The 15,737-nt window shown below is 47.0% G+C and overlaps 1 protein-coding gene across 8 annotated transcripts in view; it reads left to right on the top strand.

Annotated features, from left to right (window-relative positions):
- The window catches only part of ADARB1 (adenosine deaminase RNA specific B1), a 139,563-nt gene that overhangs the window by 103,644 nt on the left and 20,182 nt on the right, over nucleotides 1-15,737 (top strand). For 5 of the 8 annotated variants that reach the window (XM_030915061.1, XM_030915056.1, XM_030915060.1 and 2 more), the window contains 6 exons: nucleotides 2,941-3,055; nucleotides 5,157-5,325; nucleotides 5,940-6,088; nucleotides 7,048-7,167; nucleotides 7,496-7,664; nucleotides 12,732-12,913. In XM_030915061.1, coding sequence (XP_030770921.1) covers nucleotides 2,941-3,055; nucleotides 5,157-5,325; nucleotides 5,940-6,088; nucleotides 7,048-7,167; nucleotides 7,496-7,664; nucleotides 12,732-12,913 — 904 coding nt within the window. The remainder of the gene's footprint in view (nucleotides 1-2,940; nucleotides 3,056-5,156; nucleotides 5,326-5,939; nucleotides 6,089-7,047; nucleotides 7,168-7,495; nucleotides 7,665-12,731; nucleotides 12,914-15,737) is intronic. The other 3 variants (XM_030915062.1, XM_030915058.1, XM_030915057.1) reach the window with 1 other exon arrangement.

The following is a 15,737-nucleotide window of genomic DNA, read 5'->3' as shown; positions in this document are numbered from 1 at the left end:
TCCATTTGACCTTCCCCTCCCTCCCCCAGCCTAGTGAAATCAGGATGAAGGAAGGGGAAGTTCCAGGGTGGGCTCAGATTGGCTTACATGAAAGAGAAAAAGTAAAGGAGAAAATCGCCTTTAGTTCTCATCTCTAAATCCTAAAACTCTGATTATGTGTTGCTTCTTTTCTTGGAAATCCAAAATTCTTCTGGTCTATTGCAAAAATTATTCTTTTGACCCTCTATTCATTTATTCCTTTGTATCAGAGTCGACTTCACTTCGAAGATAGCATGTATACTGCCCTTGACCAGAAGACTTGAAGGTGACTTGTATTCCCCTGGAAGAATCCAAGTGTCTTATAGTTTCCTTTTTGCTGTTGTCTACAATTAGAATAACCTCTGTGCAGTTGTAGTCTGAGATGACCAGGAGTTCTGTTTTAAAGGAAGGAAATGTATTTTATTTTGCCTAAAGGAACCAAATACGACATCAGTATAAAATAATATATTCAAGGTATTTCACTGATTTTTTTAACAAACCAAATACTTGCTTCCCTTATTAACTTCTCATCAACATTGTTCATAAGGATTATTAGTCCATTTGTACTTTAACAAATCAGTGGTGCTAGATCCCATGTGATTTTTTATTTTTCAGAGTTACTCTTTGCTAAAATATTAAAGCCTAAGTTCAAAATATTGTCTGATGTGACTTGTCTTCCCTTAATATTGACAGAGTGACATATAAAACCATTGAAATGACATCAAATGCCGTGGATCCCAGATGTCTGAGCCTTTAGTATGTAGGCTGGGAGCACCTTAGGCGGACGCAAATAGAAGCCCCAGTATAGACGTCAGCCCTGCCTCCCTGGCTTGGCGGTGTGCCTTCAGTGACTTCTGTGTGGAGCAGGACCAGAGCCCCTGGCATGGGAAGGCTGGAGGGGCATCTGTTGGTCTCCAGCCTGGGGAGGGGTGGAGGTGGGCAGGGCCATCTCAGCCCCCTGATGCCATGTTCCTCTGGGCTCTGTAGGTACTGAACACCAGGCTCTAGGCCTCATGTCCAGAACCACTAGGGCATGAGGGGATGGAGCTCCACTTCTAGTCTCTGCCAGAGGACCCTGCCACCTTGTGTCTTCAGAGCCCCCAGGGTAGCCCAGGAATGTGACATGTGTTCCTTGTAGGACCCAGGTGGCCCTCTCAGAACCCATCCTTTGGGCTTTGTTGCTGGGTTCTATTGTCTTCTGACAGGAAATTTCAAAATGTGCATTCTAGGGTGGGTAGAAAACCCTCGCTCTTTTTCTAGAGTAATCCTTGAAGGACGTAGGTCAGACATCCCTGCGTGTCATTGCAGGTAAATGGTGCTGCCTGGGACTGTGTGGCATGGGTTTAACTCTTAAGAGCATGTTTCTTTTGTTCTTATATCTGTCTTCCAAATTAAGAGGGAAGTCCTTCATTAACCATGCAGGGTGAGACCAGTCATCCCCTCAAGGGGAGGGGCTGAGCCCTGGCCATGCGCCTCGGATGCTCACCAGCATCAGCCCCAGCACCAGACCTTCCTCTCAAGGCTCTCGGAGCTCACTCTGAAGTTAGATTTCTTCGCCTCTCTTTGAAAATTTGGAGATTTGCCTATTCTTATATGAGATGGAAACTTTTATTTCCTCTGGCTTATCCCTAATCTTCTTACGACTTTTTCTCTCTCTCAATTCGAGTGAATCACCCTTTCCCTCTGGCGCCCTGGCCAATTCGAATGTGTTACCCCTTCCCTCTGGCACCCTGGCCTCGTCCTGTGTTTCTGTCACAGACTCAGTTCCCTGCATCCGCTCACCCCTGCATTGCGGATGCCGCTGCCTGCGGGTGCATGGATCCCTGCCACCAAAGCCATTCTCCACATGACTTGTCTTGAACACTGTCCTATGGGGCTCACTGATATTTGCTGGTGCAATGATAAGAGGAAAACATCCTGACAACTATCTTTTCTATTCATTTCGGAAATATTTTATTAAGGACCAACCTGGGGATGCTGGGTTTTCCTAGTGGTCATTTGATTTTCCAGACAAGTGTGAAATTGGTGGGACAAGAGTTGAAACTGGCTCTTAACACCGACTTCCCAGCAGACATCATTTCCCAAAATGCCATGGGCTCATTATATCCCAGATAAATCATAAACCATAAGACCACGTCCAAAATGCAACAAATATATCTGTTCTCAGAAGCACCTTAAAACAGGTGTCTGTCTTGACCTGAACATATACCTGTTCAGGTGTTCCGGACATCTAAGCGCTTTCCCTCCCTGTGCTGTCCTCTGGTACATGATTCTGTCGCGCCATCTGGGCGAGTGAGCGCAGACAGAGCACGTTTGTGTGGAGAGGCTGGAGTGACTGAGAACCTCTCGGTGGCGCCTTTGAGGGAGGTGCTGTGCACAGCCTGTGGCTTCTTTCCCTGGACCGCATCTCCAAGCTGCTCCTTTCTCTTGCCTGTGATTTTGCACATAACCCTGGGCTCTGCTCCCGGCTGTGTGTGACCTGGAGCTGACTGAGCCACACCGTGTGTGCACGTGAGAGAGGGCAAAGGGGGTGGAAGGGCCATACTAGGTGGGTGTAGGTGTGGGCAGGTGGCCCTAGGCAGGCAGTTTTCCTCTGTTTGCCTCGGTTTCCTCCTGAGGGCTGGGCTGGCCTGCGGTGAGGATTGGAGGGATGCTCGTGTGTGGTGCCCACACTCCACACTGGCCCCATGCGGGTGGCGAAGGACTCAGCCAGAGCCTGGCAGGATCCTGGGGTGTCTATTTCCAAGGAATGTTCTGGAAGAAACATACACACATACTTGTTTGTCAGATTTACCTGTGTGGTTTTCCAGATGAGAAGCAGCCTGTATCACTCCATAAGGGAGAGTGCATACAGCATTCAGAGAGTGAGCCCTGCTCCCAGCTGCACTTGGCCCCTAACCTGCATCTGTGCTTCCCACACAGGTTTTAGCTGACGCTGTCTCACGCCTGGTCCTGGGTAAGTTCGGTGACCTGACCGACAACTTCTCCTCCCCTCACGCTCGCAGAAAAGTGCTGGCTGGAGTCGTCATGACAACAGGTAACCATCTTGGTGTTGTGTGTAACCCTGCCTGTTTTCATGTCTGACAAGTGTGAAATGTTCTCAGTTGACAGAAACCACTGTGTCATACCAGCGGGAGATGGTTGCTTCCTTTCTTCTTCAAAATGTCTGCCATATGCAAGTTTAGGAACTGCACTTACAAGCTTTTCCCCCCAAATGTTCATCTTTTTAACCTAAGTTTGTTGTATTTGAAGAAAGCATACTATTTGATTCCTGTCATCTTCGTCCTGTGAATGGCCTCAATCTGCTCTGGAAGATGGCAGGGGGCTTACTAATTCTGGTTTTATTTGAAAGTAGGGCCTATCTGTTGTATCAGTTAATGTTAACGATGCCAGACAAGTTTCTGTGTGACTTCTTTTGAGGAGGGAGAAAGCTCTAGCAAGAGTAGAAAATCTGTGGGGGAAAAAAAATGGTAGAATGGTAGAAGAAACCCTGTTAAATTAGTCTAGAAGTTTCCAGTAGCAAAAGGAACCCCCGAATCCTCTTCCCACATCCCGGGAGTAAGAACACGCGGCAGTATGTCTCTGTGGGTAGCTCAAAGGAAGCTACATCCTTGACCAGGGCCTGGCTCCCCAGGGTGGAGCAAGACTCAGGGAGAGGACCCCCGTCATGTGGGGCCACCTCTGTGCCCAGCATCTGCTCAGCCCAGCCTAGACAGCCAGATGCAGGAAGCAGGCCCTAGAGGTAAGGGAGGAAGCTGGGGACGTTTTCTCTGTCTACATCTATCAGCCCAGGAGAAACACCCCAGTTCTTGGTATGTGCCTTTCTTGTCCTTTCCCCCTGAGGGGTCACCTCTATCAGACTCTGCAGCCCTCTTCACTGACCCACCTCTTGCTGCCCTAGGAAACCTGGCTGTTCTGCTCATGACTTGTTTCCTTGCTGTGCCGTGTCTGGGGAGGAGGAAGTACTCAAACAGCAGCTTCTTTCTAATGTTTTGTACCTGTATTTTCTCCCCCTTTACCTCTCTCCTTACTGCTATCTTTTACATTAATCAAAGGTGAACACCACAACTACTGAATAGAGTAGTTCCCTAGGTAAGACTCCCTGCCTCTTCCAGCAGCCTGGGTGAGTGAGCTGGTCGTGTTCTTTCATCGTTTTTGTTGTTGTTGTTGTTGTTGTTGTTTTTTAACCACCTTAGAAGAGGCTGATCACCTTCTGAGAGCATTTTACGTCTTAGTGTGTATTTCACCGAGACCACTTGCTCAGAGCCATAGATGCTGGAGCACTTGGCACCCCAGACAGCTGGTTCAGGGGCTCCTGCTGGTTGAGTGGCCTTGGGCAGGTTAGGAGGCCTCTGTGCCTCAGTTCCCTCATCTATACAGTGGAGATGTTAAGTAGCATGAGCCTCAGAGGACATCGTGGGAATGCAGTGAGGACAATTTACCTAAAAGACCTGGTGCATACCTGCCACATGGTGTGCACACTGTTGGTTCAGCTGTAGTGAATGCGAGTCTCCCAGCAGGTAACTTCCAGGGTTCCGGCATCACACCTCTGGTCAGCGGTTTATCTCACAAAGTTGAGACAGAGTGATATGTTTATGGGAGATCACCACTGCTTGTGATTTCACTCCCAGTATGGTTACATGGTGACAGTTTACTAATGAAAACATCGCAAGTTAATTCTGTTTTCCTTCTTATTCCTCTGGGTGCTGTTGACCCCTCCTTCCTATCCTCTTTAGTACTTGGATATTTGATGTCAAGATTAATTACCAGACCAGTGAGTCTACCTTTCCATAGTGTTGCCCAGCTGTGTTCTAGTTGTGGGCATTCAAGAAAAGATGCTATTGCATACCAGAGGAAATTACTTCCTTGAGTTCAGTGTCTATGCACTAAGCAGTGAGGATGGCTGGCTTTCCAGAAATGTCACAAAGTGAGTCCTCAATAGGAAGTTGTTTGCAGTATATACATTTGCCCACTTAAAAAAATAGGTGATAAGAATATGCATGAAGATGAGCTTGAAAAGTCTGTTGGCCACTGAAAAGTTAAGTCACTGAGAATAAGGGTCAGACTTTAGGAGCACAGTTAGGCAAACATTACTGTGAATTACAGAAAATAGTATCTCTCTTTTTTTTTTTTTTCAGGCACAGATGTTAAAGATGCCAAGGTGATAAGTGTTTCTACAGGAACAAAATGTATTAATGGTGAATACATGAGTGATCGCGGCCTTGCATTAAATGACTGCCATGCAGAAATAATATCTCGGAGATCCTTGCTCAGATTTCTTTATACACAACTTGAGCTTTACTTAAAGTAAGTTTAGTAAACAAATAAGGACAGGAAGCTATTAAAATATTCTTCTATTAGAAAACTATTGCAAAACTTTTCATTGTTTCTGTAATCATGGAAAATCTCTCAAAATAATAACTTTAGTAACAATAAGGCTGGATCCCATTCTCCCACAATGCTCAACAAACATATGCACACATACATACAATAACATGACATGGTCATAAATTTCAAGTCTGTGTTTAAGACCATGTGATTTTGTTGTATGCAGTATAAATAGAAGTTCCCAAAATGCCAGGTAAAGATGGTAAGTTTTATTCTAGTCACTATTTCTAGAAAGAGCTAGTCTTGTGTCCAAACTCCTTTTCTTTACAATGCCATTTTTTGTATGTGCTCTTTCTGTTCTGAAGTCATAAACTGGAAGAAGGAAAAGTTACTCACATTCTGATGACATATCCATTATTGAGTGGACAAGAACTGTATTAATTACCCTAAACATGTAAAATAAATATTCCAGTTCAAACTTATCTTTCCCCTGTTGAAAATACTAGCCTCTGAAAATTATTTTAAACTATGATAGACTAAAATTTAACTATATATAGCTTTAAATGTTACTTTTGCAACTTTTTTCCTTTCAGTAACAAAGATGATCAAAAAAGATCCATCTTTCAGAAATCAGAGCGAGGAGGGTTTAGGCTGAAGGATAATGTCCAGTTTCATCTGTACATCAGCACCTCTCCCTGTGGAGATGCCAGAATCTTCTCACCACATGAACCAATCCTGGAAGGTATGAGACGAGATTCTTCAATAAGCCAGTTTCTCAAGAAAATGTATCTGTGTGAAGTAACAGATAAAAGAACTAACCTATTTTAAATCCCTTTTCCTTTTTTCTCTTTTTAATTTTAGACTTGGATGTGGATCTGATGAGTCTCTATAAAAGCATGGACTTTTTTTCTTTCCAATTAATAACTTAATTAGAAAACTTTAATGAATGAAAAATGCTGATTGTAATTAACCAAGTAATTAGAATGAAGCGAGAGTATTGGATTAAAATTGTATCTGTATTTAGATTTGGGTAATAAATATCTCTATATCAGAGGTATATGTGATCCTCCATATTTCTGAGGAATTCTAATTTGCTAAATGTGTAATTAAAGTATTTATTTGCCTGATATTTCAGCAGCAGATAGACACTAATGAAAAGTGAAACCGCTATTGTGATCATATTTTTTTCCATCCTTCTTTATATTTGGGGTTAGCACTTTTGTTTTTTAGTGTTTCATATCCACATCCCTTCTCCCAAGCTCTTAGGCATTGTTTATTCCAAATGGAACGTTTTATTACATTACTTTCCTTGATTATAAAAGCAACAGGCATACTCACTGTGGAATATTGCTAAATATTTTTAAAATATAAGAAGGAACGTTAAAATCACCCATATTCCTGTAACCCAGAAATACTCACTATGGGTGTTTTGCCATACTTTCCATGGGTTTATTTCTGCATCTGTCTAGATTTATGTTGGAAATTTTAAAAATATAGAGGAAAAAAACATAGCAAACACCCAAGTATCCATCACCCAGAATTAGCAAATGTTAGTATTTTGTCCTATAGAAATAAATCATTTCAGTTAAAGTGAAAACCCCATTTCCCCAACTCCCTTGGAGACCACTTTTGTGAATTTTGTTTGTGTTATGTCTTTCCTACTCAATTTCATGTAATTGTTTGTTTTTTTTTTTGAGACAGGGTCTCGCTCTGTCACCCAGGCTGGAGTGCAGTGGTGCAATCATGGCTCACTGCAGCCTCGACCTCCTGGGCTCTTAAGCGATCCTTCCACCTCAACCTTCCAAGGAGCTGGGATCACAGGCATGTACCACTATACCTGGCTAATTTTTGTATTTTTTGTAGAGATGGGGTTTCACCGTGTTGCCCAGGCTGGTCTTAAACTCCTGGGCTCAAGCGATCCACCTGCCTCAGCCTCCCAAAGTGCTGAGATTACAGGTGTGAGCCATCATACTCAGCGTCTTAGTTTCACATACTTATTTGGTATGTGTATTTTGTATGTATGGCATAAACGTGCATTTATATGCACAAACTATATTTTAAATTTATAAGCTATTGTTAGATGTGCTTTTCAGTAAATCAAATAGATGGTTTACTACCTGTGGAGTTTTAACTCTTTTTTCTCTCTTAGAACCAGCAGATAGACACCCAAATCGTAAAGCAAGAGGACAGCTACGGACCAAAATAGAGTCTGGTGAGGGGACGATTCCAGTGCGCTCCAATGCGAGCATCCAAACGTGGGACGGGGTGCTGCAAGGAGAGCGGCTGCTCACCATGTCCTGCAGTGACAAGATTGCACGGTAAGGGGCAAGGGCTCCCTGTGGCCACCTCCCTGCACACAACAGGCTGTCTGTGCAGAGAAGCAGCCCGCCATACACTATCCACAAAGCACATGCCAGGCCAGTTAAGGACCTCAGTACGCAGAGCAGTGCCTGGCAGTGTTTCTGGTCTCAAGCAGGGTTCTTCAATAAGGCACAGAAAACCCAAATTATAAAGAAAAGTGAATAAATTTGACTAAGCTAAAATTTCAAGACTTATTTACTATAACCCACATATTTGGAAAAGAAAAGCCACATATTGGGAAGAGATTTCTGATGTCTCATGTGACCAACAAAGGATTTGACTTGGTTACAAGCTGATTCCTGCACCTGCAAAGCACAAAGCCGTGCATTTGGAGGATCCTTGCTGGGGTGTGGGGATGTCACACACATAAATGTAGAAGTCGGGGCTCATGGACCTGAACCCTTAAGATCCAAGCCTTTTATTATATAGTAACTAGACTTTACCTCAAGGAAGAAACAAGCACAAGCTGATAGAACCTAGGACAAGGGATATTCTTAGAAGAGACGGCATGGGGGGCCAAGAAATAGCAAATGGCCAGAAAAGTTGCCCAGAAAGAGCCCTGGTGGGCCAGTTGGCTGCAGCTGTGTCCCTGCTCTGGGAGAGTGGAGAGTGGGGAGCAGCCACCTTGGAGGGCTAGGTGGATGGGGCTGGGTGAGGCTGACCTGTTTCCCTTATGGAGGGCCCAGGGCCACGGTAGGCTGGGGGTGGGGTGGGAGCCATGGCACTGCCACTGGAGGTCACCAGGGTGTCCGTCCCACTGGCAGGCAGTTTGGCGGTGAACGCAGCCCCAGAGAGTTGTCCGCAGGACCATGGGGTGAGAGGCTCCCATGGGGTTGGCCACCCCTCGGTGATTATGTTGGCACGGGAGCCATGGGAAGGAACGAGAGTCTTGGTTCAGATGACCTCGGCCTGTGTCCTCAGCTGCACAGAGCTGTGGGAACAAACAAGATCATCCAAAGGAGGACCAGCAGCCTGTCTGTTCAGAGTCGGCTACGGCAAGGGGGCCGGACCACTGTGATGGGCAGACTCAAAGGCAGGCACAGGAAGGGGGATGGCTTTATTGTAGGGAAAAAGGGAGGCTTTGGGTATGTTCTGATAGAGGTAGAGGAAGCCAAGATGGGCTCTGCAGAAGGTGGCCTCCCGTGCAGCTGTTTGAGGAACCCAGGGGCATCTCTGGCTGGTCCTGGGTTGGAAGCAGGAAGGGGTGGGTGTGGGGCAACCACTAGGAAGCTGTAGTCCTTCCCTCAAAGCCTGGCTGCGGAGGCTGTGGTTTGGGTCAGAGTAGTTCTCCTGCCCTGTGTGGTCTGGCCGACGCCTGTCTGCAGCTCAGCCTCTCAGGTCAGGCCCTTTGCTGGATCAGGGGACAGATCAGATGATAGCACTCTGGACTCTTTTCCTAAAGAAATGGCACAAGAGGCCGGGCGCGGTGGCTCAAGCCTGTAATCCCAGCACTTTGGGAGGCCGAGACGGGCGGATCACGAGGTCAGGAGATCGAGACCATCCTGGCTAACACGGTGAAACCCCGTCTCTACTAAAAATGCAGAGAACTAGCCGGGCGAGGTGGTGGGCGCCTGTGGTCCCAGCTGCTCCGGAGGCTGAGGCAGGAGAATGGCGTGAACCCGGGAGGCGGAGCTTGCAGTGAGCTGAGATCGTGCCACTGCACTCCAGCTCGGGCGACAGAGCAAGACTCCATCTCAAAAAAAAAAAAGAAATGGCACAAGGAAAATGAAAGATGAGTAAGGCCAGGCACAGATGCCTAGACCCAGGTGCAGTGAGCCTGAGGCCATGCTATGAGAGTGGGGACACCTGTAGGTTCCTCGGGTGTCAGCCAGACACTTCACGGCACGCTGTGAGTGGACACCTCCCGTGGGGTCCGCAGGACAGGTGGCTGTGGACGTGTAGTGGGTATCTCTAGGAGATGTCCTGCCCGCAGTCTTTGCAGAGCTTTACTTGTTTTACTTGCATGGACGCTGACTGTGCCTGACACCCTCTCACTGGCGCTAGGCGATTTCATCCTGATGACGTGTGTCCCAGCTGTCCTTTGTGAGGTGCATTGGTGGGAGCTGGTGCCACACCATTTCCCACCCAGGGCCTCTGCAGAGCTGTAGACACACTCCTGGAATTCTCTTACAAAGCATGTGTTCAGAATTAAGGACTCCTAACAAATGTAGGTTTCTGCAGGATCACTGCTTTCAAGTTTGTCCCGAAGACTGAATTCAGCTTAAACATGCTCTAAGTGCGTAGAGGCTTCTAATCTAGAGAAGAAATAGGCTTGTGTTTCTTAGAGGCATTGAATCACTTCATGCTTTTTCTGTAAGTTCGGGAAACCTGCATTTTCATTTCCGTTTTGGAAGGTGGAAAGAACGTGTCATAGGAATTGGAGGATATGTCCATTCGACACATTTATTGATCTTGTGTGTGTGCCAGGTACATATTGTGAGTGCTGGGATAGGTCAGTAAAGAAAGCCGACAGAAACCTCTTCCTGTGCTGAGGTAGGATGAGGCGGATAGCCCGACATGGACCTGTAAATTACATGGAGGTCAGAATGGGGGTGGAAGCCTTGGGTGGCAGGGAAGGGAGGCCTCAGGCAGCAGGTAAGCAAAAGGCTTGAGTGGCTGGGAAGGGAGGCCTCCCTCAGAAGGGCTTTTGTACAGGGACCTAAAGTGGGGGCAGATATGGCCGCCTCTGGGATCGGTGTTCCAGCTGATGGACCTGTGGACAGAAGCTTTGGGCAAGCAGCAAGGAGGTCCCTGAGGGTGGCCAGAAGCTTGGGGACAGGTACAGGGTGAGAGGTGACAGGGCTGGGGGATCTGGCTGGAAGGACTGCCGGCATTTTCTTGGGAGCCAGTAGACTGTTTTGTGCCAAGGAATGGCCTGCGCTGGCCCACGTGTTCACAGGGGTCAAGAGGAGAGGGCTTGGGGCAGGCGTCAGGTTCCCCTTAGGAGAGGGTGCCGTGACACAGACAGGGTGGCGTGACTTGACCCAGCCTAGCAGTAGCAGTGGCCGAAAGTCAGGTCCTAGATCTCTTCTAAAAGTGGATCCCAGGAGATCTGCTGACGACTGTTATGACAGGGATGAGCAGGGCGAGGGTGACCCCAGAGTGGGGACTGAGCAGCTGGAGTTCGGCGCTGGAGCAGATCCAGAATGAGGCTTAGACAGGTGAGGTTGGCGGCTGTTTGTCCTGTGCTGCCTCGCCCACTTGTCAGCTCTGCCCCGCTAGGCTCTTGAGGGGGCGTGCAGTGGCCCTGAGACTTCAGGCCTCCAAATACAACTGTGGGCATTGTCAGGCAGAGACTGTGCCGTGGAGTGAGTGAGGACGGGGGGATATATGAAGGCTGGTTCCAGCCTGGGCATCAGCCTCCTCCAATCTCAAGTCCTGCCACATCCACAGATCTAAGCCCGAATGTTTCTCGTCTGTCCAGGCCTCCCTGTCTGCACACTGCCCAGTCGACCCTCATTTCCGACCTGTACTGCTGAGCATCTTCCCCCGCAGCAGCGTGTGCCACACTGCCAACACCACTTCGTGAAATGCACATTCGCCAGCCCCTCCCCCGAGACACTTCTATGAAATTAGATTGAGCCACTGCCTTTCCAGAAGTCCTCCAGAGGCCTCTTGCTGCCATCTGAATACCGCCCCATCCCTCATCAGGCTCCTAGCTGCTCAGGGGCCCCTGCCCTGCCCCTCTGTCCTGGCTGCCCTTACTGCTGTCCTGCGTCCCCTGCCCCCTAGGTTGGGACATGCCTTCCTCCCTCGGCCTCACAGCGCCCTCCTTTGGGGCTGAGCTTCAGGGTCACCCCAGGAGCATCCCTTGAAGTCAATACACCCCTTTTTCTTTTCACAGAGCCCTGCCTTTCTCCCAAATTGATTTTACCTCAATTCACGGTTCTTTGTCTTTTCATTGCATTATTGTTTAGCTCCTAGGCTGTGTCTCCCCCCAGTGCCTCACACCATGTGTATATAGCGCCCAGCAAAGGATGCTCTGGACACAGCAACTCCCAGGCTGAGCAGAGCATGCTGTTTGCGGGGCTCAGAAAGAGAGAACAGGCATATTGTGAAGGCACGTGTGTGCTGGAGCTGATAACGAATACCTAAGTTGCTATTGGCATGCATAGTTGGTGTCATGCATGTCAGCCGCACACATGCAGCTGCTGTAAACCCCACACCCTCTCTCCCTGTGCATTCAGTGCCATTGTCACTTGCAGAGAACAGGAAATAAGCAGTTGAATGTTTTGAAGGGCTCCTTGAAGAGCTATCATTTTTATAAGAGGTATAGTGGTCCCCACTTCTCCGCAGATGTGTCTCAAGACCCCCAGTAGACTCCTGAAACTGTAGACAGGACTGAACCCTGTACGTGCTGGTATTTTTCCTGTAAGTACATTCCTATGTAAAGTTTAACTTTTAATTAGACACAGTAAGAGATTAACAACAGTCACTAATAATAAAATAAGAGCGACTTGAGTGCAAGCACTGTGATGCTGCGACCATCTATCTGGTCACCAAGGCAACTGCTAACGGGCCAGCGGCATCTGCAGCGTGGATGGTTCACACCCCGGGCTGGACGGCGCACGATTTCATCACACTCCTCAGAACAGCATCCAATTTAAAGTCTGGAAGTGTTTATTTCTGGAATTTTTCATTTAGTATCTTCAGATCATGCTTAACAGTGGGTAACTGAAACCTCTGAAAGTGAAACCTCAGATAAGGGGACCTGCTATAATGAAATAAATATGTAATTTCCTTTCTGATATTTCCCACAGCTTTCTCACAAGAAACACACATGGCTTATTGATTATGGGAAGCGTAATGGTAAAGAAAATCGCAGCATAAAATAACTTTTAAGTAGATTTTTGTCTTTGTGATCATAAGCTGCTAAATCAGTCTATTACTTTTGTTGCGCTCCTTCGTCAGTTGGTTGGGATCCTGCAGAATTGTCAGTGCATCCCTGTAACCGCTCAGGCTTGGGCTGGGCCGCGTCGGCACTGAGTCCGAGCTCCCTGAAGACTGCTTTCTTCTCCCTCCAGCTGGAACGTGGTGGGCATCCAGGGATCTTTGCTCAGCATTTTCGTGGAGCCCATTTATTTCTCGAGCATCATCCTGGGCAGCCTCTACCATGGGGACCACCTTTCCAGGGCCATGTACCAGCGGATCTCCAACATAGAGGACCTGCCACCTCTCTACACCCTCAACAAGCCTTTGCTCAGTGGCAAGTATCTCTGGAGTGTGCTGCTTTAATCTCTGTCTTGATTTTGTAATGTTTTCATCCTCACGAATGAAAAAACACCACCTGAGCTGCGCTGTGGCTATCAGAAGAACATGAGAGTCCTTCTAAAGGGACCCAAGGTGATGTTTCTGGGTCTCTCCGGGCCTTGTCTCTAGGGCCTTTCAAGTGAGTCCCTCTGCGAGATTAATCTCCTTTACCGATCACAAACCTAGCCGTTCATAGAGGAATTGATGGGCTCACACCTGTCATCCCAACACTTTGGGAGGCCAAGGCTAGTGGATTGCTTGAGCCCAGAATTTCAAGACCAGCCTGGGAAACATGGCAAAAGCCTATCTCTACAAAAATACAAAAAAATCAGCCAGATGAGGTGGGGCACGCCTATGGTCCCAGCTACTTGGGAGGCTGAGGTGGGAGGATCACCTGAGCCCAGGAGGTCAAGGTTGCAGTGAGCCAAGATTGTACCACTGCACTCCAGCCTGGGCAACGGAGTGAGATCCTGTCTTAGAAAAAAAAAAGAAAGAAAGAAATGAAAAATGAAAAGAATGAAATTATGACTGGACTGGGCAGCTGTCTCTTTTCCTCTCAGTCAGGCAGTGTGTTCATTCCTGTCTCAGCAGTAGAGACTTACAGACACTGAAAATTATGTCAGCATTGGCTTTCCCAGACTAACCCTGAGCCAGGTCTCCTGGACGTTTACGCTGTCTTGGAGCCACCAGGGTGTCCACAGTGATGAGCTGCCTAGAGCCTGCCCTGGGCTCCCTGGAGAGGCCCTGCTGGCTCCGAGAGGTGGTGACAGGAGTAACCAGGGGCGCCAATGGCAGGCAGAGGTTGTCTCCCTGGTGTCTGCACTACCCTCGATGCCCTTCATTGCTGGTTTTCTTTTTTCTTTTTTTAGAATTTCAGTGGCTAACAGTAAAGTGAACAGGAACTTTTGAATTCAAAGGTCCTAACTTCTAAGCTCACCTTTATTTAAAAGGACACAGTTAAGGTATTTTTATCTTTTTAAATGTATAATTTTACTACTTTTTTAAAAGCTCAAAACTAAAACCATAATCCTAACCTGAAACACATTTATTTTGCGGGGTGTGTGTGTGTGTGTGACGTTTATTTTGGGGGGTGTGTGCGTGTGTGTGTGCTGCCTTGTTTTCTAGTGCTTGGCTACTAGCACGCCTTTTATTTGAGAAAAAGCAGTGTGGAATTTTATTTGAAAGCATGCCTGTCAGAGCACATGAAGGAGGCAGGGATGGGGAAAAACAGTTGTCTTGAATTAAATTTACAGCTCCCTAACTTAACCATTGTGTTTTAAGAAAAACGAAATAGACAGATCAAACCTGATGGTAGGTAAGTTGAAATTGTAGCACCAATCAATGTCTTTTGAAGTATTTTGTTGTGTGTTGGTGTGTGAATTTCTCATGATTCCAGAAATTTCCCTCTTGGTTCTCTATCTTCTGTAGTTGAGGGAAGAGTGCTTTAATTTTAGCTGTCCCTCATCTTTTATATGCATAGATACTTAAAACATTGCATGTGGAATATGGGAGCCATAGGTGATACTCAAAAATAGTTGTTAATTAGGGCCTCGTTGAATAGTGCTGTCTAAGCAATATCTCATCCATAACTAAAATCTGCAAAGGCAGAATCATTTTGCTAAAGAAATTTTCTAAGATATTGAAAGTGGAGCTCATTTATAAAAGCCAGTGTATTTTTATCGTATTTCACTTATGTGAAAAGCATTTATATCTGTTAAAAGACCTTGAAAAATAGTGTCTGCAAGATAGAGACTTCGGAGTTACTGATGCTACTGTTTATCCTTTCCTCCTCAATATCTTCTCTAATTTTTTTTTTTTTTTTTTTTTTGAGACAGAGTCTTGCTCTATTGCCCAGGCTAGCGTGCAGTGGCACGATCTTGGCTCACTGCAACCTCTGCTTCCCAGGTTCAAGCAGTTCTCCTGCCTCAGCCTCCCAAGTAGCTGGGATTACAGGCACGTGCCACCAGGCCCAGCTAATTTTTGTATTTTTAGTAGAGACAGGTTTCACCATGTTGACCAGGCTGGTCTTGAATTCCTGACCTCAGGTGATCTGCCCACCTCAGGGTCCCAAAGTGTTAGGATTACAGGGTGAGCCACCGTGCCTGGCCTCCATCATCTCTAATCTTAATAGCCTAAAGCACATAACCAGACCTCTCCCCTGGTCCCTGCTGCAGGGGGCTGTGCCGGCTGATTCAGCAGCAGCAGAGAGAGCCTGGGTCGGAGCCGTGAGGCTGCCCCTGCGTCAGCTCTGTCTCCTTGGCAGCTTCTGTGTCTTGGGTTCTTCATACGCCCAGCGGCAGGGTGCCCCTTGCAATCCTTCTGGACAAATGTGCCACTGTCCTATGAAAATAAAAGGACACCACACAAGCTGCAGGAGGCAGAACGTTACTCAAATGCTGAGCCAATGAACAATGTCACTCTCGCACCAACGTCTATTTCAAAACGCAAACTAGTTGAAATCTCTTATTTCTGGTAAACGCTTTATTTTGGAAATGGGTTTTTGTTGTTGTTTCCCTGAAGAGAGTTCAGATGAGCAAAGCAAGTAGCTTTGAGAAGACACCTTTAGACCAGGACTCCTGTGAATCAGCAGGACCGCGTAGCAGGAAATTAGGTGAGCCGGGGGATGGAGCAGGATGGGAGGGCAGATGCTGCTGCTTCAGAATTGAAGTCGAAAGCAAGTAATGCCGTGGGTGTTACTGGAGACAAAAGGAACCAAATGAGAAAAATCTGGAGAGGCAAATGGTGATGTCGTAATAGATTTGGGAGGTCACACTCTTTAA

This window comes from Rhinopithecus roxellana, chromosome 13, assembly GCF_007565055.1.
Source record: "Rhinopithecus roxellana isolate Shanxi Qingling chromosome 13, ASM756505v1, whole genome shotgun sequence".
In the NCBI taxonomy this organism is placed as follows: Eukaryota; Metazoa; Chordata; class Mammalia; order Primates; family Cercopithecidae; genus Rhinopithecus; species Rhinopithecus roxellana.
The sequence above is the reverse complement of the archived record's forward strand: the minus strand, read 5'-3'. Positions and strand labels throughout refer to the sequence as shown.